The sequence below is a fragment of the Miniopterus schreibersii genome (assembly GCF_964146895.1).
Source record: "Miniopterus schreibersii genome assembly, chromosome: 5".
Taxonomy (NCBI): Eukaryota; Metazoa; Chordata; class Mammalia; order Chiroptera; family Miniopteridae; genus Miniopterus; species Miniopterus schreibersii.
In genome coordinates, this window is record NC_138106.1 from 83538492 (window position 1) to 83564468 (window position 25977).

Here is a 25977-nt window from a genome sequence, read left to right on the forward strand (position 1 = left end):
GCAATTAAAAATGCTCTAAACTGACCAAAAAACCAGAATTCTCTGTGGGTTGTGCAGCATTTCACCTGGTCTGACTAATGAAAACTGAATGCATTTGGAATGGAATGGACAGACACGTAGCTGAAGCACATGATAAGCTCTTGTGTAACCTTAATTTATGTAAATAAATACCAATAAGGAAGAAAGCCTGGATTATAAAAGGAAGCAAGCATCTTTCAGGTAATCTCTCCAGGCTCAGGATTCAAAAATGAAGGCCCTTTTGCCACTCGCCTTTCTGGTTTTTATTAGTTCTCCGGGTTGGGCAAAAAATAAGCACTACTATATAGCAATTAAGGAAACTACTTGGAACTATGCTCCTACTGGTAAAAATATGCTGACTGGGAAGCCCATTTCAGAAGATCAGTAAGTAAGACCTTTGCATTGAAAAAGCTACTGTCAGAAGCAATGGTTGGTAACTGTTACTCACTGGTAAAATGCTGATTAAGAATTTCCCAGGATTGACCCTTTAAGGGCACATTTGCTATTAGAACCACTTCCTTTGTGCTTTTAGTATAAGAATGGCGTGGGAGACGGATAAATATGGATCAGACATCGCTCCTTCCTGGGATCATCGCCACTCTTGCCCTCTTGCCACATTCCTTCAGGATCCTGTCTAATTCTGTGCTTATCACCTGTTCTGTTCAAATAGTGCTCAAGACGTAAAACACACTTTTCTCTCTGATGTTATGTGTGTGCCAGAGATTGTAGCATTGCAGCTATCTTCTTGACTTCTCTCTTCAGATAATGGGAAGGGGGGCATCTAGAGGTAACGAGCGGAAGCCTAATTGACTGTTTGTTGGCCAGAATGCCCCCAGTTCTACTAACAAACCTACAGACGTATTTAAATGAGTAAATGATCCTAAGTCATAGGAATTGATCTAATGCTTGAGAGCTCAAGTGAGCTCAAAGTGGTGTTCGAAGCCCTTCTGTAGTTCAGTACAGAGTTTGGTAAGGCCTTTAAACCAAGCCACCGCGTGTACTGCTTGCTGCCTTAGCGCTTGATCCCGTCACCAGGCCGCAGCATTGTCCCTGGCTGAACGCCTGCTTAGACCCCCTTCACACTTCCTCTGGTGTCTGTTGTCTCCACCCAAATTAGGCTGCAAAGCTTCTTACTTCTGGTTGCACTTGATTCAAGATGTTTTCTTTCTAGTCAAAATTTGTTAACATTTTCTCTTTTCCTGTTTGTTTCTTTTTTTACAGAGAGTCCCAAATGTATCTACAAAGTGGCCCAGATAGAATAGGATCTGTTTATAAAAAGGCTTTATATTTTCAGTATACTGATGGCACATTTCAAAAGGTCGTTAAAAAACCATCTTGGTTGGGATTTTTAGGTCCGATAATTACAGCAGAGACTGGAGACTATATTTATGTACATGTAAAAAATTTTGCTTCAAGGGTGTTCAGTTTCCATCCTCATGGACTCACCTACACTAAAGATAATGAAGGTAAGTGGATTCTCTTTCCTGACATTCCTGAGCTTTTGCTTATAGAGAGGATGAGCCCAGTGCTTCAGGAAAAACAAGTCATCATTAACTGGGTGTCATTTTGAACTAGGAGGAGTTTGGGATGTTTGCATCTTCTTACTTCCGATGTCTTTAATGTTTATATTCAAGACAGTTCTTTTTAAAGTTCTCACTTAAATCTTTTTTTTAACTCGTTGCCATGTGTGTTTTCAATTTTTTATTGAATTTATTGGGGTGACAGTGGTTAATAAAATTATATATGTTTCAATTGTATGATTCTATAATATGTCATCTGTATATTGCATTTTGTGTTCACTACCCAAAGTCAAGTCTCATTTAAATCTTGAATGAATAACTACCCTCGTACAATTCCTGGGAAAGGAAACACTCTTCACTCACCAAAAGGAAATTTTTTTGTAGGAGACACTCATGAGCTAAATGTCAGTTGGCAGAAATACTGTTCTGCCCCATCACATTTCATTTCCTAGTGGATGAGATTAGCCTCTTGGAAAACATCAGTGTCAAGAGGAAGCACTACTTTCTTGACAGTATCTTCCCTTCTACACATCTACACTCACAGTGCCTGATGATGCTGGGGGAAAGGAGAAGGAAAAACCAACAATTCGGGGTTTGTGTGCAACATGGAGTGTGAGAGTCCCAAGAATGAGAGGTCGGCCATGCTTCAAAGTATTCTATTGAATGAAGAAATTTTATGCATAGTTATCAGTATTCTGGCCTCAAGAGGTGGGCATCTGAAGTGAAATTTTAGGAGAAGAAAGAAAAGAGAGCAAGGCCCCAAATTCAGAACTGAATAGCTCAGGGTAATGTAAGCTCTGCAGGCCACTTTCAGACACGAGTGGGCTACTTGGAGGTCACATGGATGTCTCTTGATGTCATGGGTCCCAAGTCCCATTTGAAGTGAAAAAAATATGGTGAGAGACTCAGGAGCCCAGATCTCTGTATCCTATATCTAGGGACATAGTAGGTACACATTAAATATTTGTGGAATCCATCAATAAAATTGATGGTAGCCTGTTAATACACTGCCTGCATCATTACATTTTGTTCTAGAAAGTGTCAAGCTGGGCATTCAGATGGAAGCCAACTAAAGGAGCCAACTAAAGGAGTCAGGAGAGAGGAGGAGAGAAATGCACGCTTTACTCTGAAAATACAAATTAGCATACATTCATGTCTTATGCTATGACATGAAAGCATGAGTCACATTCAGAATAGTGTGTCCAATGGTTACTGTGACCACAGTGCAGATCATGTTTCCTAGGTGCTCTCTATCCTGATAATACTACGGGTTGGCAAAAGGAAGACGACCGTCTGGAGCCAGGGAGCCGGTATACTTACAAGTGGTTTGTACAGGAAAAGCAGGGGCCTGCTCTCAATGACAGCAACTGCATAACCAGGATATACCACTCCCATATAGACACTCTCAGAGATGTGGCTTCAGGACTTGTCGGACCAATTCTGACCTGTAAAAAAGGTAACAGATTTTAAAAATTTCATTGCAGCAATTGAGTCAAACAGAATATGTGGGGTCTCCCTCACTCTCCTACTGGAATTTTGCTACCAAATGAGCTCTGTTTTCCTGCCTTGATCTTGATTCTCTAGTAAAAAAAAAATAAAGTTGCCATCTGGGACTCTGGGTGCTGGGTGGCGATCTTGAGTCCAACACCTCAGTTCACGTCCAGTAATGCGGGGTGATCAGTAGATGGGAGTCAAACCCGGCCAACCTCACTGCAGCCTTCCTCTCCCCAAAGTGCTGCGGGCCCCTTTCTCCCGCAGAGAAGCGTGGGCTCGGCCGGCGGGAGGCACTGAGGGTGAGAGGCCGCCTGCCGGCTCCTGCACGCTTGGTTCCTTAGGGCTCTGTCTGCAGAGGGTGCAAGATTTTACCTTTATATTTTAAGTTGAATCCGTTAGAATCATCAACTTATTTTATAGTAATAGTAATGGTTGCAAAGAGGAAGTTTTGCTGGTTTTTGCTGGTGTTTGTTTGTTTCAGGCACACTGGATGGAGACATTGAAAAAAATATCGATAAGTTTTATGTTCTGATGTTCGCTCAAGTTGACGAAAACAACAGCTGGTATATCGATGACAATATTCAGACATATACTGAATCTGGCCAAGTTAATGCTAGTGATCAGAGCTTCCAGCAAAGCAATAAGATGTTCTGTAAGATTTAAAAACCTTCTCGATTATAATATCCTATAAGTCTAACTTCTGTGATTCTATTCAGGGGCTTTTTTCCTTTGTTAAGTTTGCTTGCTTAAATTTATGTTTCAGTTTTTCACTCGGGGTGTGCTAGTTGATATGCAAGGCATCTAATAAACCCTGCTGCTTTTCAAAGTTTCCTAGCAAGTAAAGTTAGGCAGATGCATTTGTTTTCAAAAATCTGATATTGATCAAAAGTTGATGTCATGTTTTAGGAAAATGTGTTTGTGCATAGAATTTTTCAGAGAAGATGGTCCTGTTAACTCAGCCGCCTTTCTCCTTGCTCTCTTTCTTTCACGGACTAAGCTTCATTCTATTCTTTCCCCTTTCACCGCTTCCTCACTTTCAGCTGCTTTTCCTCTTCTTGCCTCTAAATCTTTGCGCTGCGACCACTTCCAATCATATACAATATTTATGGCCTTCTTTTTTGTGAAACACAAATCAACTCTTGTCATAGATCATGCGTAAGGGCAATGTTGACACTGCTGGGTGTATGTAATGAGGAAATGCATAGAATTTATACCATGTGGCCCTTATCTATCAGGCTTCATAAGTTAATTTACATTTGTTTTCAGCAATTAATGGATACATGTACGGAAATCTGCCCAATCTCACCATGTGTGCAGAGGACAGGGTCAGGTGGCATTTTGTTGGCATGGGTGACCTTTTCGATATACACCCCATCTACCTCCATGGACAGACTCTGATCTCCCGGCACCACAGGAAGGACACCATTACCGTCTTCCCTGCCTCATTGGAAGATGCCTTCATGGTGGCCAAGGGCCCTGGAGAGTGGATACTGGGCTGTCCGATATATGGTAGGGATTTATTACTTTCATATAATACAGGGCCAGAAGACTTCCAAGGTTATAGCCCATTACAAATGCCTCATCTTCCAAGCAGAGAAACTGATATCTAGGGAGGCAATAGGATTGCCATTTAGAAAGTCAGTGACGAGATCAGGTCTAGAACCCAGGTCTCCGACCCTTTTAACTCTATGATAATAAATGCTTTTTGTGGTTAGAGGGTTTTGTTTTTACAAAAAAAGAAAACAAAAAACCTTTATGTTCATTACCCTGTGAGCCTTACAAAAAACCTGAGTGTTGGACAGAACGGGTATTATTACAGGTATGTTTTTTTAAATTGAGAAAACAAATTCCAAGAGATTAAAACACTTGCCCAAAACCTTATAAGAGGCAGAGCCGGGAATTATGAAGGAACAAACACAGTTGATCCTTGAACAAGCTGGGATTAGGGACACTGACCCCCTTGCAGTCAGAAATCTACCTGTAACTTTTGACTCTCCCAAAACTCAACTACTGAGAGCCCACTGTGGGAAGCTTTACTGATAACATAGAAGTCAATTAGCCAATATTTGGTATATGTATTGTTTACTGTATTCTTGCAATAAAGTAAGCTAGAGAAAAGAAAATATTATTAAGGAAACCATAGGAGAAAATAACTTACAGTCCTGTATTCTATTTATCAATATCATAAGTTTACGTCATCTGTTTATGAAATGAAAAAAATCCACATATGAATTGACCCACTCAATTCACACCTGAGTTATTCAAGGGTTAACTGTAATTGTAATCTATTACTGAGCAAACATCCTTATCTTAGTTTATTTCCCTCTTCAATCACACTGTTCCTTGAATAACAGCATGACTTTCCTATTCTACACGGCCAAACTCTACTTATAATTGCATGTTTTGTTTTACTTTGCAATCAGAAAATATGATTGTTATCAGAACTGAAGAATTTAATTTTTCCTTCTTTGTACAAAAATGGTGTTTACTTCTTTGATCAAAACCTTTCTTTTTTTTCTAAGTTCCATACTTTGGTTAGCCTCATGCTTCAATTAAGTATTTAAGCAACTAAGCACAAGCGTTTATTAGGATTTCCTGAGTGCCGTGTCCCTCCCAGGGCCACAGGGCAAAGGAGAACCACACACAGCTATTGTAACTCAAGGGCTGAGTCCAACCGTGTTAGGAAGGAATATCATTTTCACCACCGTCCCAGGTCCCTCCCCAGACAGTAATCTCTGTAAACGATTGGGTGTGAACGCTTGCAAGCCTGTTTACTATGCATTTTCACACAATATATATGAACATGTAGAAATAAAAATACATAGCTATGTTTTGTGGTTATTTTACGTCATTAGATCACACTGCATATAATAATCTGCTCCTTGCTTTCCTCACTCATCAATGTCTTGAAATGTTTTCCATGACATTTCCCATCTAACTTATTCTTTAGCAGTGTTATATAGTTTTCCATATTGGGGATGCATACTAATTTATCTAACAATTTGGTTACTGATAGACATTTAGTTGCTTCCACTTTTTTTGTTTATTAACAATGTTGTGGTTAATACCTCTTTATTTGTATCTTTTTGTGCATGTGCAATATTGCTCTTGGATAACTACCAAGAAGTGAAATTATATAATGGAAAGGTTTTTAATTTTAACAAATGTTGCCAGATTGCCTTCAAAAAGCCTGTACTAATTTATAATTTACACTTCCACCAGCGGGGGGGGGGGGGCTGAAATAAAAACACAGGTGAAACCCTCGTGAAAATGCACCTGCCGTGATTTTCCACCTGGTTTCCAACAGTTAATCTAATAAACCAACTAACTCATTAGTGACTAGTGGTAGCAATTTTATACCCACGAAGGAAGGCGTTTTTGGCCAAATGGACCCTCAAATTCCTTTCAGTAGTAAGGCATTTGCCGTCTTCGTCTGTGAGATGGTACAATGCTGACTCTTCTCTAGTTACATATATTCCTCTCACACCCATCTTTGCATTCTGGCTTTTGTACTTGTTTCATACATTTTAGGTTTTTGCACAAATTCCATAAATAAAATACCTAAAATTTCTTAGAGAAAGGGGAAGTTGCAATATTGTTGGCTAAAATAAAAATATATATGGACTACAAAAAATGATTTAATAACATTCTTGCGTTTGTTTTTCAGAGAGTATGAAGGCCTTTTTCAAAGTAAGGAATTGTCAAAAACCTAACACAGATGCTACTGAGACCCATGTTAAACATTACTATATTGCGGCTGAAAAAATACTGTGGAACTATGCTCCATCTGGTACAAATTACTTCAGTAAAAAACCTTTAACAGAACCTGGAAGGTAATGATTCGCTGATTGAAGCATTTATGGTTCAATAAAGATAAATGAAACTTTTCAGAGCCCAGCTATTCCTAAAAAGGATTTAGGCATCTTATAATAAAAAGATTCTGATTAAAAAATAAAGGCAGAAAAACATTTTTATCAATAATTGGAAAAAATTGAACCTAAGGATCATTGCCACACAAAATTTTTCTCTAAATGCCTTGGCGGCCAGTGTAAAAGAGAGCACACTGCTCATAGGTTTCCTAGCACTGAATGTTAAAATGGATTTGTTTTATAATTATGAGATATTTAACAGCATAGTGGATAATGTTATCAATAGCAATTTTACAAAAATTCAAAAAAATTACTCATGTGTAATTTATACTTTCCTGCTAAGATCTGAAGGCAATTAAATAATTTCATGTGGCATCCTTAAATTGTATTATATAAATATTTTTTACTCAATAACATCTAAGACTCTATTACCAATTGCTATGTTAATGAGCAAAAACTAAGACTGAGATACATTACTGCAGCATCAGCATTTAAAAGTGCATAAAAAGTTTTTCTGATAGTCCAATTGCTAAATATATTTACTAATTTGAAGATTACAAGAGTTTTAATCCTTCTGGTCTATTGAATTAAAGTTCTGTGTCATAAAATATCAAGTTCTAAAGTGACCAAAAAATAATGTTTTCCATAGTATTTATTTTTCTCTAATTCACGCACCAAAAATTTGAGAAAACTAGAAGTGTTCTATCCAATGAACATTTTCTCTTCTTACATTTTAAGCTCATCGATGAATCATTCAATCTGTTTAATGGAAATTTTGTATTAATTGTGAGAAGCATGTCAGGGCCGAGAGCAAAAGTAGATTCAGAGTTAGGTCCAACTGTCGTCTTGTATTGACTAAAGCACGTATGACGCCGTTCGACTTGCTTGGTTCTCCCGGCCCTGAAATGCTGTGATGCTTAACACTGCGAGTCGCCAGCTCATTGCTGGGGATCGCTTTTTCTCCGCAGACTCCGTTTTATTTTATTATGGGAGAATAAAAATATGAGAATGTCTCTCTCATCTTTAATATCCTCTCATCTCTGCACATACTTGTTTTAAAAGCAATGTTTGTTACTACCTGCCTGAAAAGAATCAGACACATGTCTTTTTAATTTTTATTCCAAAAAGGAAAATTTGTAGGTAAACTGCTAGGTAAACAGAGGTACTTGTATACCACACACAGAGAAAAGACTGAAAAGATACCCATGGGAAATATTGGCAACGGCTCTAGAGAGATGGTAGGATGATGGTGATTTTAATTTTCCCTCTATATTTTTCTTTCTTTCCCAAATTTTCTACAGTGAGCATAGATTACTTTTTAAAATATATTACAAGCAGTTTAAACAGATGTATGTAGATTCTTGCTTTCTTTTCGCATGATCGCTATAAACTTAGAAGTTCTTTGTGTGTCTACCTTCTCTGCACAGTGACTCTCAGAGATATTTTGAACAAGGCCCAACCAGAATTGGAGGAACTTACCAAAAACTAGTTTACCGTGAATACACGGATGCTTCCTTCCAAACACAGAAAGCGAGAGAAGAGCACCTTGGAGTCCTCGGTAAGTCCTATTCACAGCTTGCAAGCCTCTAAGTATGTACCATTTACACAAATTCTGTGCGGTCAAAAGAGTATCCACCCACTCACGGTTCTATTGACTTTGGCTCTCATCTTAAACTTTACGAAAACAATATATTCCAATTCGCCCAACTTTAAACTACATTCTTTTTCCCTACAAATCCAGTAAGATTACTATATTGATCCCAAGTGACTTTTTTATGACCCCGAATCACCTGGACCTTTGGCAGTTCCTGGTTGACTGACATCATCCCTTTAATCCATTCTCAGACCCTTACGCAGGTAACACAACCTGACAGTTACCCAAGTGACACAACCTGACAATTACATTTATGACAACCCTAACTACTAACCGCTGGTTTCTAGGCCCTGTCATTAAGGCAGAGGTGGGAGACACCCTCAAGGTCACTTTCTATAACAACGGGACCCTGCCGCTGAGCATGCAGCCTCATGGACTGCGCTACAGCAAAAGCAACGAAGGCTCCTACTACCGAACACCCGGAGGAGGTAAGCAGAGCCTGAGGGAGGGCCAGCAAGCCAGCTGAAATATAGTGTCAACAAGGAGGGGACTTTCCTCCTAAAGCCGTTGTCCAGCCCCCGTTCACATCTGAACAGTCCGTGTGCCTGTTCCGGCAAAGGGATTCTTTTGGCCCCTTTCCACCGTCTCCCAAGGCTCTGCGAGGTGAGCAGGACACAGCTCTCGCTCTCAGGGGCCTTACAGTCCAGGCCAGAGTACTTTGGGTCAAGGATTCTATTTTACAAATGGTTGTTCCTTACTAGGTAGCCCTTCAGCCTCCTCACATGTAGACCCTGGCACGACATTTGTCTATACATGGCAAGTTCCAAGAGATGTGGGCCCTACCTCCACGGATCCCAGCTGCCTGACCTGGTTGTACTACTCCGCAGTCCATGAGAAAAAAGACACCTACAGCGGCCTCGTAGGGCCTCTGCTGGTGTGCAGAAAGGGAAGTCTCGGCAGGCATGGCAAGCAGGTGAGTCACGGGGCCGAGGGCCAGGCAGCCGGGCGACAGTCTCCTGACACAGGACCGCAGAGCAGAGGCAAGGGGGCAACCGGCAGCTCCCACTCTGCACTCATGTCTCCCAAGCCTGTTCTTTCAAGTCCAGCCTCTATCTTGCTCTGCCCAGTGAACACCCACCCTGGCATGGTCCACGAACACGTCTAATTCCAACTATTTTAACTCTTCATCTCCCCCTGGATGGCTGCCACCTGTCCCTCTGTCCTCTGAGCCGTCTTCCTTCCCTCTATTATGCGACATCAGTCGCCAAGTCTGCGTCTTATTTTAGGCACCGTTACCTCTCTCTGAGTTCCTTCAACCTCCCGACTCCTGTCTCACTCTCATCCTGCTCCAGTATAACTCCATGCCCCTTCCTTTCAAATCTAGTTACAGCGCTCCCGCACTAAAACTCACCCCACAACTTCACCCCTCAACTTCTTGACTGAGTCGCCCGCACCTCAGGCCCCCCCGCCCCTCCAGCCCGCGCCTCCCTCCCCAGGCCCAGCGCCTCGTCCCCTCACTGCACAGGCCCTGGTCGGGCCGCGGACCGAAGGCTAATTCACAGCTCTGACTGTGCCTCTCTTCTCTCTGTGGGGAGCGGGCTCTCCTCACTGTTCTGCCTGCTGAAAGGGGAGACATTTTCAAAACTCATACTGAGGCTTCCTTCCTGCCCTCCAGACAGTATTTCCTAACTAAAGTTAGTTGAAGTTCCTGCAGATTACTATAGTTCCCTGTCTATGTTTTTATTAAAGCACTTATCCATGCATTTCTTTTTACTGACCTTTCTCTCCCACTAGATCATAAGTTCCTTGAAACCTTACAGGCGTTTTATTTACTTATTGTAACAACCACAGTCCCTCTGTGGCATGTAGTAGGTGCTCAGGAAATGCTTGACGAGTAACTTTCCCTCATTCCTCACTCGCAGGGGAACTAATATCCAAGTTCTTTTCTGCATTTATAGTTTACGTGTAATAAGTCCTTATAAGTTCCCTAACATAATTATATGTATGATTGAATGTATATTTTATTTTAAAATGTTACTATATATTTATATTAATTTATATAAAGTCATATAGAAGTCTCATAATTCTTACATACATCTAATTTTTATATTTTATTCCAAATAGAAATAGTTATACATATTTCATTTCTTCATAAACCCTAAAAATGCAGACTTTCTAGAATTAAAACCATTTTATTGAACTTACTTTCTACAAAGCAGCCTATGAAAAGCCACTATCTGTGACTATCTGATTATAAGGTTTCATTTTATGAAGTTTCAGACGTAGAGATCCTTAGAGTAAGAGCTTTATATGAAAACAGCTGTAGAGATGTCTCCCAGCTCCTTAGTTCTGTGATAAATCTGTTCACTGGGATTCATGCCTTTATATAAAATGTCTATAAGTGGGGAAGTCAGTTGATGACAATGTCGGGGAGTATAGAAATCTCCTTGCATAGGAAACCTTGTATGCAGCTCAGCCATTTGACTAGACTTTGAATGAGGACGGTCTCTACATTCTTTTTTCTATTTTCATTCACAGAAGGGAATAGACAAAGAGTTTTACCTACTTGCCACAGTATTTGATGAAAATGAAAGTCTTCTACTGGATGAAAATATTAGAACATTTACTACAGACCCTGAGAAGGTGGATACAGAAGATAGGGATTTCCTGGAATCGAACATGATGTACTGTAAGAAAACATTTAATTTACATGATAGATGTATTAAGCAGCTGTTTAATTTCATTATGCCTAAAGAGTTGCAGATTGTTTAAAAGAAATGTACATGTCACCCCCCAATGTTTGGCTAATATGTTTCATGTTACCTTTAAATATAATTTCCCAATAAAGATATCTCCTCCAGGGTGATACTGTTAAATTCAATTTACCAAATATTTACAATATATTGTTTAGCTATTATTATATGTAAGACAGAAAAGTCACGTATTTCTCTATTGACAAATTAGTGGAGCGGCTGGGTGGGTGGGGTGTTTGCTGAGTTGGTTGGTTGGTGGTTTTTGAAGAGTCTAAGATGTAGTAGAAAAAGCATTTGTCTAGAGACTTGGATTCTGGGCTTAACAGTTCCATTCATTAGCTTAATGACACTGGAAAGTAACTGCTCTTCTGGCCTCAGTTTTCTAAAATCTAAAAGGAAAGCATTAACTTGGATCATCTTGAGATTCTTACATGAATGAACTGCTTTATGATTAGCTCTGTTGAGTTTCAAAAGATGTCAGTAAATTCAATACTCTTGACTTTGTCTCAAATGTCTTGCAGCCATAAATGGATACATGTATGGAAATCTGCCAGGACTGGATATGTGCTTAGGAGACAACGTTGCGTGGCATGTTCTTAGCGTGGGATCACAGAAAGACTTACATGGAATATATTTTTCAGGAAATACCTTCACTTCCACAGGAGAAAGGGGGGACACTGTTGCCCTGGTCCCTCACACTTCCAAGACACTTTTAATGACACCCGATTCCACAGGTAAGTAGTGAATCTTCTCCTTCAGCCAGAAACATGTTTAAAGTGTGGAAAACAGTGTCATTCTGTTTGTACTGAAAAAGAGGAATTTGTACAAATAGTGCTTGGAAAATTGTTGCCCTTTTCCATTTAATTTATAGGAGCACTAGTATGTCATCTTCCTGCACCCAAACAATCTTCTCAGCCTCTCCCAGTTTTTTCTTTCTGGGCTCCAGGCTTTAAATCAACGCACACTCCCCAAAAGCAATGAAGGTGTTTTGAAGAATTTGGCCTTGTTTCCTTCCCACTATCTGCTGCATTTCTTTCTCTCCTGTCCATTTGTTTCCCAGGCCTTCCTTCTGCTTCTACCTCACCCTCTTCTCTCTTCCTCCCTCTCCTTATATCTCTCCTTCCTAGCTTTGCTCTCAAGGCCGAGGTTTTGACTTCAATGAGGTTGATTGTTGCCGGCAAATATTTTTTTAAAATACATCTTATATCAGAGAACTGTTGTGAGGATCAGAGGCGCCAAATTTCCACTCTAAACCTAACACCCTCATTTGTGAAATAAGTATTGTAATAATTTACAATTTACAAAAAGGAATAGGCAACGATCAGATCCCATGAGATACAAGTAATAAAGATGTAGTAAAGCGCCTGGAATATCTTGGACTTTAAAGAAAATGTTAGTGTCTTTTATCCTGCAAATCCAACTTCACACACACACACAAAATTCATCTCTCTTGGTCAAAAGCTACTGGCACCAATCAAATACTGTCTTTGCAATAAACTAGTTACTCTGTAAATACCGTGAGTTGGTATCTTAACTCTTGGTGATACCACAGATTAATTTGACTACATTTTCTACATTCCAAAACTTTTCATTTTACTTTTCAAACAAACAAAATCTGTGATTAAGAGCAATTGGGAGGGGAGGGAATCTTTCTCCAACACGTTCTCCTCTCTACTGCAGATACTCACTCGGTGGCAAGGAAGCTATTGCCAGGCCAGCCCCGCTCTTACTCTCCTTTCCCCTGAACTAAAAAAAAAAAAAAAAAAAAATTTGCCTGCCCTTTATTTTCTTTCTTAAACAGTATCAGCCCTAGGAAACATGTGGAGATACCAACTACATGTCAAGCACTGTGCTATATGAGAATCATTTCATTCTAAACAAATTCTCTTTCTCAAACCCTCTGAATCTGACGGTGTTTCTGCCTTGACAGTCTTCTTGAATATGACCCTCCATAAAAATTAATAATGATACTAGAAATATGTAAAGAGCCGAAAGAGACGTACTGCTATGAAGGTAATATTAAGCAGGGTCAGAATGCGATGGGCATAAAACTTACCAATATAACAGACAACTGGAATTCAGGTGGAATTCGCGGGTCTGAACCAGGATGGACTTCTTTGGTGTGGTGATTTGTTTGGACCATGGTTGTTCTTTGGGGTTTTTAATGTATTTGGCTGAATCCCTTCAACTTCCTTTCACTCCCTCCACTGCTGCCTCTCTGATCTAAGGCACCATCATCTCTCATGGATGATTTTAATAGCCTCCTAACAGGTATCCTTCCTTCCACCTTGCCCAGTCTAGTCTCAGCACAGCTGCCAGCATGCCCGTATGTCACTCATCAATTCAGAATTCCACAGTGGCTCCCCGTGTCACTAAATAAAGGCTACAGACTTTTCAGTGGCACTCAAGGGCCCACGGGACCCAGCCTTCCATTCCCCACCAATCTTGTCTCCTGGTACTCTCACCCTAGCTCCCTCCACTCCAGGCACACAGGCTTTTAGATGGTCCTCAACCACACCAAGTAGGCCCTCGGCTTGGGGGAGTTTGCTACCTGTTTCCCCGAGATCCACCATTTGCTTTTCATGAGTCTTTGCCCAGATGCCACCCTCCCATCAAGGCCTACCCTGATCATAGTATAAAACATTGTCCATTGTTCCTTCGAGCCCCCTCCGCCCCCACCCCCAGAATCCTCAATCTTCCATACACTGTTATACTATTTTCTTTAATGTATAGCATTTATTCCCTTCCAACATACATAAAAGTTATACTATGCTTATTGTCTATCTCTACAGGACCTTGTCATATAAGCTGTAAGGGCAAGGACTTTTAACTGTTTTGTTTATTGATGTTTCTGAAGTGCCTTGAAATATGCCTGGCATAAAGAAGATGATAAATATTCATCAAATTAGTGAAAGAATGAATGAACTATCTAACTGAATTTCTTTGGGGGTTTGTATCCTACAGATAACCTCACAGAGAGAAAAGAAGCCTGAATGCAAAGCTTGATGAGTTCTTTTCTTACCCACCTTTAGGAAACTTTGACGTGGTTTGTCTGACCTCGCAGCACTATCTAGGAGGCATGAAACATAAATACGAAGTGAGGCAGTGTTCGGAGCCAAAGCAGTACCCTGAGCAAAAGCAGTACCCAGAGGAGAGGACTGTTTACATCGCAGCTGAGGAGGTGGTGTGGGACTACTCCCCCAGCAGGTGGTGGGAGAGGGAGCTGCACCGTCTGCAGAGGAAAGAGAAGTATGGCCATAGCTCCAGCCTCTCACCGGGGGGCTCACCCCGTGGACCCCCCTTTCCTTTCAGTGTGTGTGGTGTCATTTTGTGTGTTTGCTATGGCATGTGTGTGTCCTATGCACGTATGTGATGGTATGTGTGTATGGTATGTGCATGGCGTGTGTGTTTAGGACACATTTGATTACGAATAACCTCAAAATGTGTATGGTACCTTAAACTGCAGATGGCTTCAGGTCCTTCTAAATAGCCACGTGCCTGCCTCTGCGCAGTTTCCTCCTGCCTCCTCCACGCTTGCTTCCTCTTTACCTTCTGGGTGTGTTATCGCCTGGCGCACCACTTTGAGGAACAAGGAGCGTAGCTTCGGCTCCACGTAACACCTGGGATCAGTCAGACTTTCCTTTTGCCGTCATTCATCTCCATCTCCATCTGTTCTCCTGGGAAACTCAAATGAAAGACACTCATTTTTCTTTTAGTAAATTTTGATTTCTTTCTACAATTTTCTCTTTTACTACTTATTCAGTTATCAAAACTAAAATTTTATTCTGAAAACATGTTTTAAAGTATGGAATAAATATCCAACAATCTTACCAGAATGAATATAGTTTTAAAAAAGAATTGCCCGGCCGGGCGTGGCTCGGTGGCTGAGCATCGACCTAGGACCCAGGAGATCATGGTTCGACTCCCGGTCAGGGCACAGGCCCGGGCTGTGGGCTCGATGCCCAGTGGGGGGCGCGCAGGAGGCAGCCGATCAATGACTCTCTCACCATTGATGTTTCTCTCTCTCTCTCCCCCTCTCCCTTCCTCTCTCTGAAATCAATAAAAGATCTATTTTTTTTGAAAAAAAGAATTACTTTCCAAGGTAAAATAGTTTGTAGATATTAATAAATTGCATTATTTCAACAAGAAGTTCTTCCATATGAGAATGTATCTAATTTAATTGTTAAAGTAGCTGATTTTGTGTTTTTTGCTTTTGTTTTCATTTTCTCAAAGTGCAACAGACATATATTTGGATAACGTTGGGACATTTCTGGGGTCCAAGTATAAGAAAGTCCTTTACCGTGAATACGAAGATGTCACGTTCACAAAGCAAAGAGAACGGCAGGAGGATGAGAAGCACCTGGACATACTGGGTACTGGCGCAGGGTCGCCCGGGGTGCTTCTTGCCCTCCGCCGCTAGGGGGCGGGGCGCGCGGGGACACTGCCAACTTCCTCTGGGCAGAGGACAATGCTGTAACTCTAACTCGAATTTGTTTTACTGGAAAAAGAGTGATTCGAGTAGTGTTTAATGGAAAATAAAGAGACCGTCGAAAATTACTATGGCCAGTTTCACATTACCTGGCTTTTTGCACCCAGAATCCAAGAATTCTGGATCTGGGAGGGACCTTAGAAATAGCATTTAGGGATAATTGCACTGAAATTAAAATGAAGCCCAGAAATTCTATAGTGAGGAGGGGGGGCTTCTTTGTTTAAATTTGTGTTTAAGTGTGAAGATTGAATTTCATCTCTGTCCAAGGGTGCGGAAAGTATCGCCCTTTCTTCCACCTTTGGCAGGTCAGTGAGGCAACCTGCAAGTCACCCCTGAGCACCCACATGTAACATGTTCGTAAGTCGCATGGCATTTCCATGTGCCCAGTCCTTTTGGGTCCTGCTATCTATGTATCTGTCAAAGGGCGTTTTTTGGCATGGGACCCTGAGAAGATGGGTCCCATCTACGGAGGGGAATGGTTATTGTTCTTGGCCCCTCTTAAGTGTGTCCCTTTTTTACCCCCGGAGCGAGGTCTGTGCTCTCCAGTTCCCACTGCTCTGAGGTGGCTCCCTATCTTTGCTGACAGCAGGATGTCTGTTTTCTCTAGGATTCTGGCCAAACGCAACAAGATAAATAACACAAAATGACCCTCTAGATCCCATTATTATTTATACAAAAAAAGAAAGAAAACACTTTCTAGAAAAGGAAAAACAAGCACAGTGTTTGGGAAGGTACAATTGCCACGGGGCTCAAGTGTCCTCTATCGCCAGTGTTCTCCAGGTCTCTTCAGGGCTCCGGTTTTAGTAATTATAGCACAAGTTTGAGCAGAGTTCTTACTGCTTAGTTCATCTCAAAATCATCTCTGTTTCAGAATTTTTTGAGCCACCAATTCAATCTGCTTTCAAATAGAAAGATTTATAGCAAATGTTATACCTTCAGTGCTTCTCATGGGATGGAAGAGAGAAAGAGTGAAGTAAAGGGGTCTTCGGTCTGTGAGAGAGACAATTACCCTGGGCCATAAAAAGACTTTGCAGCTCTTCCCAAATTTCCACTAGGGTGAAGGGGGAAACGAATTGAAGGCTTAAATGATGAGGTTGGTCAAGAAAGAAAATAAAGCGCACCACTCCTAAATTGTGTGTTTTTGTACGCATCAACTGATGCTCGTCCAAGTAGGTTTTTTAGAGATGGAGCTTGTAAAAATTCTAGATGACTTAAATTTTCCAGGCAAACGTCATGTTCTATAAATCAGCCATGATCCACTTGTTAAATGTGTTTGTGTCTCTTTTGGTGCATGTTAGGGAAAGGGGTATGAATAAGTCACTCTGTAAATACTTAAGAGGACACATGACTCATCATTTAAAATAAGTAAAGTTATTGACACATTTCTGTTTTTATATTTCCTAGGTCCTTTAATATTTGCCACTCCTGGTGAGCAAATCCGAATTATCTTTAAAAATAAAGCCTCAAGACCATATTCTATTTATGCTCATGGAGTAAGAACAGAGGATTCCACTGTTGTTCCAACACAGCCAGGTAACTGCTTTGGGAGAAAGAAAAGCCCAAAAGCTTTTATATATGGCGATGGGGCTGATGTTCTTTCTTAAATATGGGTGTAGTTCCAGGTGAGAAAGACCAGTGGACTTGGACCAGGAAGAAGGGCCTAAAGAACTTGGGAGAGGAGTCGTTTGACAAGTTGAGTTTGCTTCCAGAAGGGGGCACCATGAGCAAAACCTTCCAGTGTCTACAATCTCTCCTCTAGGGCAGAGGTGGGGGATTCCGGTCCGAGAGCCTAGTGGTTTACTGACCTGTGAGGTCGGCTCCTACTTTCTCACTTCACTTATCAGGATTTTCCCCAAACTTCTTTCTATCCTGCCTCCCCTGCAGCAGTCATTGGACGCAGGTTTGCGCAGTGTGGGTTGACAGCCATTGGAGCCAGCCCTTCGTTGCCAAAGAGGGATCTCAGAGGGGTATCCAGAATGTTCCCCATAGTTCCCCACAAAAAGAAGAAGTTCTAGAAATTAAGTGTATCAAGGAAAGAGCCAAATTTAAAAAGGAAAGCTTTATGGGGCAGAGGGAATGAAGGGAGACTTTGATGGTGGTTGAACCATTCCCTTTTGATTTTAAAAACAAACAGTCCTATGGTGGTTCCAACACGAATGGCCTCCAAGGGTGTTTGCAAGTGGGCACTCTGCTCATCAGTCAGGGAGAGAGCACGTTCCCTGTATTCCACAAACGCTTCTAGTGCCTGCTGGGCCCCTGCCGGGCCAGTGCGGTGTGCTGGAGGGAGGGTAAGCAGTAAGCGGATTGCTTAAGGCTCCTAGCGGGGCCTAGGGACAGGGCTGGCTAGTGGAGCATTAACATGATGCCACAGGTGCTTGGGAAAGTTCATTTAAGCCTCTAGAAGTGGGAGAGGGAGGGGAGGGTGGGGTGGGGTGGGGGTGGGGCGTCAAAAAATCTTGCCTGCAAGAGTCAAGGTTCAGATTGTGCAGGGGTAATTCAAACAGCTTTGGGGCGGAAAGGAAGCATATGTAACCCACAAATTGGAAGGTTGAGAGCTGGGATTCAAAACAAGTCTGTCACATTTAAAGCCTGAGTTATTGTCACCACAATCGATGTTTGTTGAATGAATGAATTAGATAATTAATAACTGACATTTGTTAATGGCAGAATCACTCTAAGGTTTTGATAACAGTAACCCTGACAACCTTGATAGAGACATTGAACTTGCCCAGGGGTCCAGTGCAACCTCAAGGGCTTCATTTGCATCATCTAGTCTAACTTCTAAATTCCCATTTTGTGTGCGTGAGGAAACAGGAGCTCAGAACTGTAAACACGCTGACTAAGATCACAAAGACTGGAGCAGCGGAGCCGGAGTGAAAAACCCACAAGGACTCTGCTGCCAATCATTCACGTAGCTTTAGCGGCTGCTCAGCATCTGGTTCTCCATAAAGAAGTGGGATCCAGAAGATTCTATACTAATACATCGTATCTATTTTAGGAGAGATCCGAACGTACACTTGGCAGATTCCTGAAAGAGCTGGTCCTGCCTCGGAGAACTTTGAATGCATACCTTGGTTTTACTATTCTACTGTGAATCTAGTTAAGGTAAACTTCAAATCAAATCTCAGTTTCTATCCTGTCTCCTCTTGGGAATTATAATGGAAGGAAGAATGAGTTTATGTTCTGTTTTTAAAAAATCTGGGTTCTATGTAAACTTCCTATTAAGTAACCTAAATGCTGCTAGCTTTTAATCCTACATAGGCTAGCATTTTTCAAGAATAAATTATTACATTATAATTACTTAGATTTATGACACTTTTCAAAATGTCACTGTGATATCTTCCTCTTTGTTTCATTGAGTCAGATCTGAGTAACAGAAAACAAAGTATAGAGTTTTAAAATTCTATGGTTAATGAGAAATAAATATGTACACGTTACATATTTTTTAAAATCCCTCAACTCGGGAGTTACAGTTCATTTTATTTTAAAAAAAGAGTTCCCTCTTTGAACTTTTAGTTATTTTTGCCGCTTTCTGCCTGGAACAAAAATCTACTCAGACATTCAACCCCAAAACAAAATGAACATAAACAAACCAAGGCTCCCAGCTGGAGGTGGCTGTAGGGAAAGAGGAAGGAGAAAGGATCTGAGACCTTAGATATTTCTGCCAACCAACTCCAACGCCAGGGAATTCTAATTAAAACCAAAGTTCTGTTTTTTAATTAAGTTGTCAAAAATAGAGCTAAACCCATCAAGGAATGTGTCTAAAATTCCTTTCAGGAGTTTGTTCTCTTTGTTTATTTTTAGATATGTCTTTATTGATTTTAGAGAGAGGAAGGGAGAGGGAGAGAGAAATAGAAACATCAATGAGGAGAGAGTCATTGATTACCTGCCTCCTGCATGCCCCCGGCTGGAGGCTGGGGATGGAGCCCGCAACCCAGGCATGCGCCCTGACTGGGAATTGAACCGTGATCTCCTGGATCCTAGGCCGATGCTCAACCACTGAGCCACGCCAGCTGGGCAGGAGTTTGTTCTCTTTAAACGTCAGTGAGTGAGATGACAATTTTCCTTTAATCAAGGATTTAGCACGTTTTGTTCCATACTCTCAGGCTTAGAATCCTAATAATTAAAAACTCAGGATCTGACCGCACTAAAACTGAAACTTGGTTCCACTCTTTTTATTGGTTGGGGGAAATTTTTCATTGTGGGCACAGTTAATAATCTTGCTTTGTTTCCTCAGGATCTTAACAGCGGCCTGGTGGGCCCTTTGATAGTATGTCGCAAAGACGCTAAAGCCAGCATAGTTCACCGTGTTCTCCTCTTTATGATTTTTGATGAGAATGAATCCTGGTACTTGGAAGAAAATATCAATACCTATTCTCTAGAACCGAACCAAGTAGACAAGAATGATGGGATTTTTAGCCTCAGCAACCAAATGCACGGTAATGTCCACCAACTGACACCCTACCGTAGCCTACAGGCTGTTTCCCACAAAGGGAACCGACGAAGGCCCACATTGGTCAAGCTCAGCACAGTTCAGAGAGCATGGTCACACAGAGCTGGGTGTATAGCACAGGGGCCAGGGGGCCACAAATGTTTTCCATAAAGGGCCAGATAGTTCAGAATTTAGGCTGGAGGCAGCTGCGGGGACAGAGGCACCGTCCCATCTCTGCCGTAAACTCTCTCGCCCTCTGCCCTTGTAGCACAAAAGCCCCTGTAGACTAGAGGCAAACAAATGGAGGTGGCTGTGAGCCAACACAATGTCATTTATGAACACTGAAATTTGTATTTTGTATCATTTTCACATGCCAGGAAATATTTTCCTTTTCAAATATTTTTTCAATCATTTAAAACTTTAAAAATCCTTCTTTGCTCGTAGGCCATAGAAAAAGGCAGTGAATGGGCTGGACCTGGCTGTGGGCTGTGCACCACGGTCTTAGGTGCAGGGCAAATTCTTATGCCTCTGCAGCCACGCAGGCAATGGGCAACCGACAACATCAGCTGCCCTTTCTAAACACTTTTCCAAACATTTCACCTGCATGAACACGGGGACAGGTGGGGTTTGAGGCGAAAGGGAGAGCACTAGCCCTACGCACTCCCCCCCCCCCCCATCATCAAATGACCTTCACAGGCAGAGCTTTTAAAATCCCCTTGCTTGTCAACCAAAAGTCTCTTACGGGTTGATTGTGACAAGACTGATTCTGTTTATGACCCTCCCCATCTAGAATCACAGCAGTAAGACAGTTATTCAAACAGAAAGCACATAAACAATTTCGATCACAGTCTTACTTAATTGCGTCATTAGGAAGCTCAGGGAGATGACTAGGTAAGGGATCCTTAACTAAGGCAGATCCAAATATGATCATTTCCAGTTTCTTAGTTTTCCCCCCACAAGAAATATATGTAAACTTAAAATTAATTTAAGAACTACATCCATTCTAATTATCATCTTAATAGGTATCACAGAGGGCACACAGCACTGTCCTCGGCCCTAATGAGATACACAGGCCCAGAAAACGCACCGTCTCCTCCAGCCGACCCGTGTGGGGGCTGCAGATTGTGAATTGCTACAATTCAAGGCTGACTCGGAGAAATGCTGTAACAGAAACAGAAACACAGGGCTGTCTTTTAAATTCCTGTTTGAAGGTCAAGACAGGTTTCATAAGGGAGGAGACACTGAGTATTTAAGGATGCATAAGGCTCTCTCTAGCAGAAAAGGAGGGAGATGTGAGCTAAGTCACACAGCACCTGGGAAGAAAAAGCCAACAGAATTGTGGAAGACCTTGAATACCCTGTTGAGAATGTAGCCTTGATCTAAGTGAGGGCTTCTTGAGCTTGCCTCTATTGCCATTTTGGGCCAGATAACTTTGCTGTGTGGAGCTGATGTGTGCATTGTAGGATGTTTAGCAGTATCTCTGGCCTCCATCCCATAGATGCCAGTAGCACCTTCGCCCAAGTTGTGACAACTAAAAGTGTCTCCAAGCATTGCCAAATACCCCCTGGAGCACGAAATTCTGTTGAAAACCATCCTACTACAGGCACGAGGGGCACTGAGCTAGGGAAGGATAGGAATCAATGCATATTTCAGGAGCAGTTCTGACAGTCACCTAAGCACTTGTGCTGCAAGTGTGGTCCATGCATCAGCAGCAGCAGTATCACTTGTACATTTGTTAGAAATGCAGAATTTTAGGCTTCACAGACCTAGTACATCATAATCTGCATTAAAAAAAAATTTTTTTAACTATGTCTTTATTGATTTCAGAGAGAGGAAGGGAGAGGGAGAGAGAGGTAGAAACATCAATGATGAGAGAGTCATTGATCGGCTGCCCCCTGCACACCCCCACTGGGGATCGAGCCCAAAACCCTGGCATGTGCCCTGACAGGGAATCAAACCACAATTTCTTGGACCATCGGTCCATGCTCAACCTCTGAGCCACACCAGCCAGGCTTAATGTGCGTTTTAATAAGATTCCCAGGTCACATGCACATTAAAGTTTGAGAAGAAATGGCCTAAAGCAGAGTCTCCTAGTTTTTTCTATTGCATCTCTCCATCAGCTAAAAGTGTTAGAACCCTACCTCCATTGATATGTGATTATAGGTTATATATTTGTAATACTGTATTAATGCATTTTATACATTTCAAGAGATGAACACAAAATAGAAAAGTGAAAAGGAGAGCTCATATATATATCTTTAATTTTAATATTTTCTTCCTATTACCCTTTGAAAACCTTACCTATATAGAGAATTAGAGAGGGAGAGAGACAAGGACCTCAGGCAGATAGCATTTCATTCATACCAGTGACAGGTCACGGAAGTCTGACTTGGGGCAGTTGAATGGGAACACACACCCCTAATATTCTAAGAGCCTCTTGTGATAATTTTAAAAATACTTTAAATACATAGACATATTTAACTGTCCACCAATTTAAGTTTCCTTAGTTGTGAAATATTCTAGTCCAACCCAATTGTGTTAAAGCAAAGTCAATGCCTCATTTCCTCAGGCAAGAAAACACTCTGGTATTAGACATCCACGAGTGGAGGCTTGGCCATGTTTAACTGCATCCTTAGGCTTGCTTTAAAATCCTCAGGGCCTCTGAAAACATCCATCATACTTTCTTTTTTCTTTTTTAGTTTATTAGGGTGACATTGATTAACAAAACCATACAGATTTTAAGTGTAAAACTCAACAAAACACCATCTGCACACTGCATCCTGAGCCCCTAGCCCAAAGTAAAGGACCTTTCCTCCCATTTATCCCTTCTTTGCCCCCTTACACCTCCCCCAACCCCTTTCCCTCTGGCTACCACCATCCTGTTGTCTCTGTCTATGAGCTTTATATATATATATATATTTTAACTTAATCCCTTCACCTTTTTTGCACCCAGCCTCCCAATCCTCCTCTCCTCTCTCAGTCTGTTCTGTTTCTATGTTTCTGTTTCCATTTTGTTTGTTAAATTATTTTGTTAATTAGATTCCACATATAAGTGAAACCGTATGGTGTTTGTCTTTCTCTGACTCGCTTATTTCACTTAGCATACTATTCTCCAGGTCCATCCATGTTGTCTCAAAGGGTAAGAGATCCTTCTTTTTTACAGCCTCCTAGTATTTCACTGCGTAAATGTACCACAGCTTTTTTATCCACTCATCTACCAGTGGGCACTTGCGCTGTTTCCAGATCTTGACTATTATAAATAACACTGCAATAAACACAGGGGTGCATATATTCTTTCAAATTAGTGTTTCAGGTTTCTTTGGATATATACCCAGAAGTGGAATCACTGGGTTAAATGGCAGGTCCATTTTTAATTTTTTCAGGAAACTCCATACTGCTTTCCACAGTGGCTGCACCAGTCTGCATTCCCACCGGCAGCACACTAGGCTCCCCTTTCTCCACACCCTCGCCAGCACTTGTTGTTTCTTGATTTGTTGATGGAGCCATTCTGAAAGGCTTGAGGTGGTATCTCATTGTGGTTTTAATTTTCATCTCCCTGATAATTAGTGATGCTGAGCATCCTTTCATATGTCTATTGTCCATCTGTATGTTCTCTTTGGAAAATTGTCTATTCATAAACTTTGCACATTTTTAATTGGATATTTATTTTCTTGGTCTTGTGTAGTTGTATAAGGACTTTATATATTTTGGATATTAACCCCTTATCAGATGTATCATTTGCAAACATGTTCTCCCTTTCAATGGGTTGACTTTTCATTTTTTAGATGGTTTTTTTTGCTGTGCGAAATCTTCTTAGTCTGATGCAGTCTCATTTGTTTATTTTTTCCTTTGTTTCCCTTGCACGAGAAGATATATCAGCAAAAGTGTTGCTTGAGAGATGTCTGAAATTTTACTGCTTATGTTTTCTTCTAGAATTTTTATGGTTTTTGACTTACATTTAAGTCTTTTATCTATTTTGAGTTTATTCTTTTGTGTGGTGACCTAGCTTCTTTTTTTTTTTTTTTTTTGCATATATCCTGTCCAGTTTTCCCAACACCATTTATTGAAGACACTGTCTTTACCCTACTGTATATTCTTACCTCTTTTGTCAAATACTAATTGACCATAAAGGCGTAGATATATTACTGGGCTCTCTATTCTGTTCCATTGATCTGTATGCCTGTTTTTAAGCCAGTACCATTCTGTTTTGAGTACTATGGCCTTGGAGTAGTTTGATATCAGGTAATGTGATCCCTCCAACTTTGTTCTTCTTTCTCAAGATTTCTGCAGCTATTCAGGGTCTTTTGTGGTTCCGTATAAATTTTTGGAATATTTGTTCTAGATCTGTGAGCTATGCCATTGGTATTTTAATAGGAAGTACATTGAATCTATAGGTGACTTTGGGTAGTATGGAACATTTTAATGATGCTAATTCATCCTATCTATGAACATAGTATATGCTTCTGCTTATTTGTATATTCCTCAGTTTCTTTCATTAGTATCTCATAAATTTCTGAGTGCAGGTCTTTTACATCCTTGGTTAAATTTATTCCTAGGTACCTTATTTTTATTGTTGCAATAGTAAATGGAATTTTCTTAATTTCTCTCATAGTTCATTATTGGTATATAAAAATGCCATTGATTTCTGAATATTAATTTTGTATCTGGGTACTTTACCAGATTCATTTATTGGTTCTAGTAGTTTGTTGGTGGGTACTTTAGTGTTTTCTATATACAGTATCATGTCTTCTGTGAATAATGACAGTTTTACTTCTTCCTTATTAATTTACTTCTTCCTGTCTTATCACTGTGGCTAGGACTTCCAGTACAATGTTGAATAAGAGTGGTGAAAGCAGACATCCCTGTCTTATTCCTGTTCTTAAGGGAAACATTTTTAGTTTTTGCCCATTGAGTATAATGTTGGCTGTGGATCTATGATATATGGCCTTTATTATGTTGAGGCATGATCCCTCTATTTCCACTTTGATGATAGCTTTTATTATAAATGGATGCTGGATTGTATCAAATGCTGTCTCTGAATCTACGGATATGATCATGTGATTTTTACCCATCATTTTCGTTATGTGATGTATCTCATTTATTGATTTGGGATATTATACCAACCTTGCATCCCTGGAATAAATTGCATTTGATGATGGTGTATGATCTTTTTAATGTATTGCTGGATCCAGTTTATTAATATTTTGTTGAGGATTTTAGCATCTATGTTCATCATGGATATTGACCAATAATTTTCTTTCTTTGTAGTGCCTTTATCTGGTTTTGGAATTAGAATAATGCTGGCCTCATGAAATGAGATTGGAAGTCTTCCCTCCTCTAGAATTTTTTGGATTAATTTGAGAAAGATAGTTGTTAATTCTTTGAATGTTGGTAAAATTCACCTGTGAAGCCATCTGGGCCACAATTTTTGTTTGCTGGGAGTTTTTTTTTTATTACTGCTTCGATTTCATTAGTTGTAATTGGTCTATTCAGATTTTCTGGTTCTTTCTAGAAATTTATACACTATGCCCAGGTTGTCCATTTTGTTCACATATATTCTGTAAGTTGACAGCCTTACGGAATATTTTCATAATACTTTCTTACAATCCTTTGTATTTTTTCAGTCTCAGTTGTTAATTTCCCTCTTTCATTTCTGATTTTAATTATTTGGGTCCTCTTTCTTTTTTCCTTAATAAGTCTGGTTAAAGGTTCATCAATCCTGTTTATCTTTTCAAAGAGCCAGCTCTTGGTTTCATAGATTTTTTTGTATCTTTTTTTAATCTCTGTCATTTATTTCTGCTCTAATTT

The 25977-nt window shown here is 40.7% G+C and overlaps 1 protein-coding gene across 1 annotated transcript in view; it reads left to right on the forward strand.

Moving 5' to 3' along the window:
• Positions 1-247: 247 nt before the first annotated feature.
• LOC308557558 (ceruloplasmin-like) overlaps positions 248-25977 on the forward strand; it is a gene marked incomplete at its 5' end in the record, with an annotated part of 34843 nt that continues 9113 nt past the window's right edge. Inside the window, 16 exons of the mRNA XM_081138115.1 lie at positions 248-402; positions 1240-1484; positions 2782-2994; positions 3514-3684; positions 4299-4541; positions 6700-6865; positions 8329-8459; positions 8843-8983; positions 9257-9468; positions 11034-11184; positions 11770-11982; positions 14281-14497; positions 15482-15621; positions 17142-17270; positions 18736-18842; positions 19975-20176. Of these exons, the coding sequence (XP_080994241.1) occupies positions 248-402; positions 1240-1484; positions 2782-2994; positions 3514-3684; positions 4299-4541; positions 6700-6865; positions 8329-8459; positions 8843-8983; positions 9257-9468; positions 11034-11184; positions 11770-11982; positions 14281-14497; positions 15482-15621; positions 17142-17270; positions 18736-18842; positions 19975-20176 (2836 nt within the window). The remainder of the gene's footprint in view (positions 403-1239; positions 1485-2781; positions 2995-3513; positions 3685-4298; positions 4542-6699; positions 6866-8328; positions 8460-8842; positions 8984-9256; positions 9469-11033; positions 11185-11769; positions 11983-14280; positions 14498-15481; positions 15622-17141; positions 17271-18735; positions 18843-19974; positions 20177-25977) is intronic.